This window comes from Odontomachus brunneus, unplaced genomic scaffold (assembly GCF_010583005.1).
Source record: "Odontomachus brunneus isolate Ranch 3 - 2012 unplaced genomic scaffold, Obru_v1 Obru_scaffold_027, whole genome shotgun sequence".
Taxonomy (NCBI): domain Eukaryota; kingdom Metazoa; phylum Arthropoda; class Insecta; order Hymenoptera; family Formicidae; genus Odontomachus; species Odontomachus brunneus.
This window is the reverse complement of record NW_022639477.1, coordinates 1252151-1260224: the sequence shown is the minus strand read 5'-3', so window position 1 is coordinate 1260224 and position 8074 is coordinate 1252151. Positions and strand designations below refer to the sequence as shown.

Here is an 8074-nt window from a genome sequence, read left to right as displayed (position 1 = left end):
CCCCCCCGTCGTTCTCCCGTTCTCTCTCGCTTCACTCTTTTGTCCGCCCCCACGGATCATCGCCTTTCTACGTCGTTACGCGATATCTTTCCCTTCTGTCGAGCCATCGCCGACCGCGTCGAGCTTTCGGGGATTTGATTAATATGCTTGCAGCTCGATTCTTCATGTCTGTAGACGCTTGATCCTCGTTTATTCGGGGCTGCGTGTAATTTTTGCGCAAGTTTTTTTGAGACGATCCACACGATGCACGAGGAAAGGAAAGATAGAATGTCGAATGTACAAAGACGTCGAGTATATGAGCAGCAGTTCGTCTTTTGCGTAAGGGACATATTTTCATCTCCATCCCCTTCTCTCTGTTATTCGATCTCTCTTTTATTCACCGTTCATATATCCGTTCTGCGGATCTCAGCGATTTTTATTTCCGCCTTATTATTTGATCTCCCCTGAGTCGTTGCTCTCGTGTATCCGCACCGCGGATTCGAGAAACGTATTTTCGAAAAGTAATATTTCGTAAAAGCGTAATCAGGGATGCAGGGGCTGGCGAGAGAAAGAGACAAAGAGAGAGACAGAGACAGAAGGAGAGGGATTCAGCCGAAGTTAAACTCGCGTTCCCGAATAACTCCCGCGACTCGGCTCTCGTCGAATGTCTGTTTGTCGCTCCAGTTTACTACGCCCCCGGAACTCCCTTATCTTCATCCCGTCGCCGAAAAAGCCGAGGAAATTCGGGACGCCGTTGCAAAAAGTCACCAGTCCGCCTAGTTCCCCCTCCCCCCTTCCTGACCGTTGTCGTCGCCGTGCGATCGGGATCGCGATGTTTCAGCTTCGGACCCGGAGGGAATAAACAACCTCGCCGCCCAACGGATGTCTGACGTGCTCCAATTATCGTGAACGCGCTCGCGAATCCCTCCACTTTCCTCGGCATTCCTCGAATTTTCGCGCCGCGCCTTCCGCCCGACTCCTCGCGCAGGAGCTTCATATTTTTATCGCGGCCGGCTGCGGGCGCATCGTCGGCGGTGAATTAATTCTCCGGGGTGTAGCTTGAAACGAGGTGGCCGCCGAGCGTCATCCCATCAACTCTCCTTGTGTGTCCCGGGAGGAGGTGAAGGACGAGGAGAGCGGGGGAGAGAGAGAGAGAGAGAGAGGAAGAGGGATGCGCGGGGTAGGAGGAGGATGGCGGCGTTCCGTATCGTCGAAAACAAACGGGGCGAACGGAAAACTCCGAATCCCGGGCCGTCGGAAAATTAATTTGATTTCCGATACGCGAATGTAATGATCGAACGAGAAAAAGGGAGAAAGAGACGGAGGACGGCTGCGCTCAATGGCACGGGGCGGAAGGAGGGTCAGAGGGTAGAGGGAGGAGGGGGTGTGCGCGGGGCGAAGGGGGACCGGGGATACAAAAAAGGGATGGAAGGAAAAAAACCTTATCGAAAACGGGCCCGGGGTCGTCGCGCATCTCGCCGGCCTGCCCGCGAACGAGAAGACTTTCCAATTATCTATGTTTTTCTCCACCGCGCGTTTTTTCGCGCTGCAACAAATTAAACGTAACCCACATCCCTGGGGCACGCTTCTCGATTACTCTTTGTTTTCCTCCTGTTTCCACGGTTCGCCGTTTGCTTTCGCGCGCGCGGGCACGTCTGGCAGATTGCATTTCCACTCCTCCTCCGCCCTCCGCGCTGCGCTACGCTACGTTACGCTACGCTACGCTTCTCTCATCTTTCTCTCTCTCTCTCTCTCTCTCTCTCTCTTTACCTCTCCCACGAAAAAAATTTTTTTCCACCGACACTCGCAAAATTTTGCGATCCGGCGGCGTTCCGAGCGTGATGGGCGGTTTGGCCCACGGCGCCGCGATTGTTCCTTTACGCGGCGAATATAACTTTACAGGTTTTGGTCGGACGAAGTAATAATCGTTTGCGGATTTTCCAACATTCGTATTTCACCGATTGTATACATCCGTGTCAGCGTCCCAAAACACAAATCTTCCAGAGACAACCTAAAGATATTTAGAGGACGTTCCAATGTCCTAAGATACATAGGATACCCGTAGAATATCTTGTGCTATCTGGGCGTGTACACAAATTGTATTCGAGGTACACGAATGTAACTGCTGTATGCAATCGCGACACTGGTTGCGTGTATTTCTACTTGTGATTTAACATCTCGATTCGCCGCGTATCGTGATCGTCGTGGGGACGAGGAGATCTTTTCGGCGCAGCCGTGATTGGTAACGTCGGCTCCACTTCGACATACTCGTGATCCACGAGCTTTGACACGAGTCGCCAATACACGCAGAACGTACGAGGAGGAGGAATCCTCCTGCCTCCTCCCCCGCGGCTGCGAATCGCGCGCCCCGACTTATTAATTATCCTTTTAATTATCCGCGGGTGTCGGGCGCGCGTGTGAAATTTCCGCGAGGCGAGTCAAGAGTGGTTGCGAGCGAAAGGGAGGAGAGGTAAATGGGGTGCGCGGGATGAGAGAGCCGAGAGAGCGACGGATCGAATCGGAGTGCGGTGCAGCCAGAAAGGAGAATGAAGAGAGAGAGAGAAGAGGGAATGGGGTGAGGGGAAAGGGGTGAAACGAGGGAAAATGTCGAGAGCACGCTATAGAAACGCGGGTGAGCGGGAGGGCGGGCGGGAGGTCGTCCGATCACCCTATCAAAGGCTCGCTACTAAAAGATCCATATCGAGTAACCGGAGGGGGCGAAATTATCGGTACAACTCCTATTATTGGGTTCGGAGGCACGTGAAAATAGAAAATGAGAGGCGGACAGATGAGATCGATACCCCGCGGAACTTCTGCCGTCGAGAGAGAGAGTTTTCTCGTTATTTGATTACCGACTTACACCGACATCTTCCACCCCTCCTCCGTCTCGCCTCACCAGGTCCGTCCGAGTCAAAGTTCGAAGCGCGCGAGAGCGAGGCTCTGTTCTTCGTCGACGCGAACAAACGCGCCGGCACATCGCCACCGCCGTCACCGCGGTGGTGGTGCTCCAATCGAATCGATCTTAAAGTCCGATTAACAATTGCTGTAATCTCATCCGAGTAATTGCGTAGACACACGTAGACGTAGCAAGGATTTCATCGATTGGAACGTTTTCAAACGACCAATGACACGCGCCGTGTTAATTGCGTCGCAGTTGTCGCATCAAATATCTCCTCATCGCTCATTTTACAACAGCGCTTACGAAGCAACTCTCGCTCCTCATTCCTCGCCGCACACGTTTCCACTCTGAGAGAAGGCATGGTGCAATAGCGCGATCCCCGAAATCTCCGGGACACACGAATGCCCACCAACTCCGGACGGGACAAATTACCATCTCCCATTACTACTCCGTGGCGGTGGTGATCGCGCGTGTTTTTTCGAGGACGGCCTGAGAGCTTCGGGGAAGCGAATTATCGAGTCACCGTATTTGTTGCACGATACGATCGTCCAGCACCAACACCACCGTCGGCATCTACGTGGACGCGGAGACGAGACGCGCAGGGATCGTTTTGCAAGAAGAGAAGAAGGAGGAGAGGAGGAAGAAGAAGAAGGAAGGAAGGCATCGCGCGCGAGCCTTGCGCCACGTTGGCCGGGCGTAGTTATCGACTACATTATTAAGTCGGTATATTTCCGTGGCCGATGTTATCGATCTCGACCGAGTATCTCTCGGCTTGGCTTGGCGTGTGCATTGCCTTCTCCTTTTTCGCTCTCGCCCTGCGTCTCTCTTGCTCTTTCCGTCTCTGCCTAGTCGTCGGCAGGCGGCAAACCCACCCCCGAAGTCATCCGTTGCCGAACGAGCGGCTAAAGGCGGACACGCGCGGCACTAAGCGACAGCCACACTAACCGATTTACGATCGCGCATGCGCGCATCCACCGATGATCGCGCGCAGGCCGGATGTAGTTTACCGGGACGTATATATATGTTGTGCGGGCCGGGTATCGTGAGAGACCTCTTTGGTCTCTCGACTCTCGCCCGCAGAAATTCGCCCACAAGAATGCGTCCGCGGCGGCGAGATCGCGCCGGCCGATTCATCGATCGCTCCGAGCCATTCGATACACCCCGAGAATGTCGCGCTTCCGACCGTACAGGGGACCGTCTTAAGATCGGCGGAATGGGGTGACACTCTGAGACGTACCAACATTACGACTTAAACATATTTCTCCTCTATTGACCGGTAGAGCGCCGTCGCGCAACAATACACCCACATCTGGCCCGTGAGACGCTAATCCTGGGTCATCAATCATGAATCTTTTCACATAAACTGATTTTACACGTACTAGTAATTTTTAATGCAATTTTTTCCCCTTGTATGAAATCATTTTTCTCCTTAGTATAAAATTATGAAAAATAGATATTTCAATATACTTCCAAGGTTAGATTTCTTATTTTTACAAGTTTACACTAGAAAAAAATTCATGATTAGCCCTCTGAGCTAATATCAAAGAAAGAAAAAAAGTAAGACCCTGAGTCAGTGTCATACCTACTGCTCCTATACTCAAAGAAAAAAATGCTTGATATAACTAAAATTATAGTTATTTTTAGTTTCAATCAGATTTTTTGGTTATCTTATATGAAAATGATAGTGTCAGGTGCGCAAATTAATTCGGTGCTTTTGCCTTTAATCGCAGTTATAACCCCGCTTTAAATATCTTCCCATCGTTTGGTGGGTTTTGAAGCGTTAAGAAATGCGCTATATAATTTGGGGAAACTGGCAACATGACCTGACAAAACGGTATCAAACACAATAGCGACAAACAATGTATTAGACATTGCATTCTTTGTCCTTTTTAATTGAAAAAAATATGCTGTTGAGGCTGCAAATGTGATTTGCTCAACTTTGGGGGGAAGGTACTGTAACGTATAAAAAGTGATACTAAAAGTTTCGGAGTGGTAATACACGCAAAAAAATTATTTGCTGTAGCAGCAAATTAATTTGCTACATATGGACAGTTAAATATAATTCGCTGTGTTTGCTATTTTTTCTTTGCTGCAGAAACCTATTTTCTTGCCATGATAACATAAAAATCTGCTCCTACAGCAAGAAAAGTGACTAACGCAGTAAATTTACTACAGATGGACAACTAAACATAATTTACTGCTTTAGCTACTTTTCTTGTTGCAGGAGCAAATTTTCTTGTTATTATAGCAAGGAAATTGGCTCTTGCAGCAAAGAAAAAGTGGATAACACAGCAAATTATGTTTAGTTGTCCATATGTAGCAGATCTTTTTTCCGTGTATCTGTCTTACGGTTGAAGAACGTTCGGTCGCACATCGCAAAAGGGACACTATTTATTCGTTGGGCTAGAAAGTTCTCCCTCATGCGGCTTATTCACCTAGCCTCTTCGGATTACCATCTATTTCGATCGCTCCAACACCGTCTGGCTGATACAGACTTTAAAAGCGTGGAAGAGCTTCGAAAATGCATCGACTCAAAGCCGCCGTTTTTTTTTTTTCAAGAGGGGGGATTCGTCAGCTGCCGGATAAACGGAGCAAAGTATTAGAAAACGGTGGCGAATATTTCGCGAGCATCGACATGTTTGTTTGTAAATGAAGGTTCAATTTCTTCAAAAAAAAAAAGCACCGAATCAATTTGCGCATCCAATAGTAACAGGCATGTCAGGTTATCACTAACACTATACTAGAATTTAATAAAAAAAGTTTCCTTGATCATAATTTATAGTAATTGTTAATGTAATTACAGTTACAAATACCAAACAATTTTTTCCTCAACGCGTTGTTGCGTTATATTTTCTCGGGAGGGAGGAAAGGAAGCGAGGAAGAAGAGCGAGCGTGTCGCGAACGCGAAATTAGGATCTCGCGTGGTGACGGCGCGCGCGTTATTCGTGCCGCGGGCTTTCATTTTCAAGAAAGGTTCCGCGCGTAATGCGTTCCCGAACGAGCATTCGGCGCGCAGGTAACCAATTTACGATCGCGGCCACATATACATCCGAGCCCGCGCGCGCAGTCGTCAACCCAAATCGAACGCGAAAGGTTCTTTCGGTCGCGCATTTGGAGATGCAATAATCTTTTGAACCGCCTCACTCTTTTCCTCTCTTTTTCCTTCCTCCCCTAAATCCTTTTAAATTTGTGTACAACATGTGCTATTTTAATCGTACGTTACTTCATAACAAGTCTGATAACTCTGTGTGTTTCTCTCTTTTGTTGCAGTACTACGAGATGTCGTATGGCCTCAACGTCGAAATGCATAAACAGGTAAGCTGGCCCCACCTGGCTCGGCCTGCGAGACATTCCCCGAATGGAAGGTACCTTCGGGTGTTGTCGTGTTTCACGAGCTCATTCCGTCGTCGTGAACGATAATATCGAGTCGCTTCGGGTCCTATCCGCCGGCGAGGCGGTTAATCACGAGATATCACGTCGGACGCGTTTTAAGGGTCACCGATGAACAACTCGGCTGCTTCGTTAATTGAGCCCGGAGAGTATGTCAGTGGATCGTCGGAATCGGTCGCGGCCGCAAATGAGGGGTGCGGGTACGTTTAGACCGGGAAATGGTGTAATTTCGGCTAATCAGGGGAAACAGCGGTGGGGCGGTCCCCTCTGTCAGCAATTTTCTTAAAAGCGACCACGAGCCCCTCGTGTCGCGGCGGCGACGGCCCAACACCGGCTGCTCAAAAGTAGGTAGGGGCTCCCAAACTCCAAACAACCCTCCCTGGCTCGGCACAACGAGCTGATATTCATTAGCATTAGCGGCCGATCATTTCTCACCCTCGTACCCCGAGGCGGCGCTTAATGGGCCGAGGTGGCGGCGGGAGAGGGGGGGAAGGTGGGGGATACCGTGGTCGGGTAGTTACAGGGTGTAGAGCGCGGCGAAAGAGAGAGAGCGGGAAGGGAAGATATCGCCGCGGGATTGTTTCCGCCGGCGAGTAATGCGCGAGAAATCAGAGCGTCGTACCCTTCATGTCGGGAAGCGTCGCTGTTTTCGAGGTCGACCTCGCGCCTTTCGTGGCTGTCTTTTAAAATCAGAAAACGAGGGAGATGGGACGACAAGCGGGATTATTAGGACCCTCGACTGTTGATCGCGGAAATCGGTAAGCGTGACGCTCCCATATTTTTCATCAGTCTCCGATCGAGTCGTCTCCCGTCGCGAGAAGATTACAGTAACGTCACATAACGTGACGTCCAGAGAAAGAGAGGCAGAGAAAGAGAGTTTTTTAATTCTCAGCAGAGTTTTCTTCCAGAGCGGAGAATGCTCAGCAGAGAATGTAGACAGTGAGGTACGAAGGAAGCTTTCTTTTCTCGGAACATCGCGAGTACCTTCTCTGGACAAACGCACGTCGTCGAAATAATTGGATCGGACCGTTGAGTTTTTTGTGCGGGTTTCTTGCGAAATCCGCGGTTGCAGCCTCTCGCAGTTTTTCCGCCGGTGAAAAAAGCGCCGAGATAACGGGGTGTTAATAAAAATCGGGAAAGTGGGATCTCTCCGCGGGATCGGAGTCAAGTCGCGAGACAACGCGGCTGCACAAATTACATCGGCGGGTATCGTAACGCGACGAGGACCGCTGCCTCCTCTGACATTAATTGGAAGAGAAATGAAAAGTTATCGATTCTTTGCGACTCGCTAATTAACCGTGATAATATCGCGCCGATGTTCTCTCGGCGCACAGTGATGCGCGATTAAGTCTCCCTTGTCGACTTATTCATTATTAATCTCGATCTCGCGGATGTTTTGGAACAACGGCGCGCATCTTAATCTCGGTTCCCTGGCACGTGTAACTGTGCAAACACCGGAATCCTCGCCGTCCCTTTCATCCACCATCAGCGACTTGATTCGCACCCCCTCAAAAAATAAAGAGAGAACGTATTTATTACCTTCGCCCCAAGACGCGAGTCTCTCTCTTTCTCACCCCCTTTGCTCGGTGAAAAGGGAAAAAATAAATAAATCAGACCAGATCCTTCAGTCGATCCCCGCCACTTAGCTGGCTTTCGAGTCGCGGTTTTCTCGCTCCTTTTCAATTTGAACCCCGAATGAAAACAATCTTTCCCTACGAAGTTAGATCCATCTGTGTCTCTGTCTCATCTTCCTTCTCTCTCTCTCTCTCTCTCTCTCTCTCTCTCTCTCTCTCTCTCTCTCTCTCT

At 49.7% G+C, this 8074-nt stretch overlaps 1 protein-coding gene across 3 annotated transcripts in view; it reads left to right on the top strand.

Moving 5' to 3' along the window:
* The window catches only part of LOC116842816 (protein groucho), a 95328-nt gene that overhangs the window by 48654 nt on the left and 38600 nt on the right, over positions 1-8074 (top strand). For all 3 annotated transcript variants that reach the window (XM_032812534.1, XM_032812535.1, XM_032812536.1), the window contains one exon: positions 6149-6193. In XM_032812534.1, coding sequence (XP_032668425.1) covers positions 6149-6193 — 45 coding nt within the window. The remainder of the gene's footprint in view (positions 1-6148; positions 6194-8074) is intronic.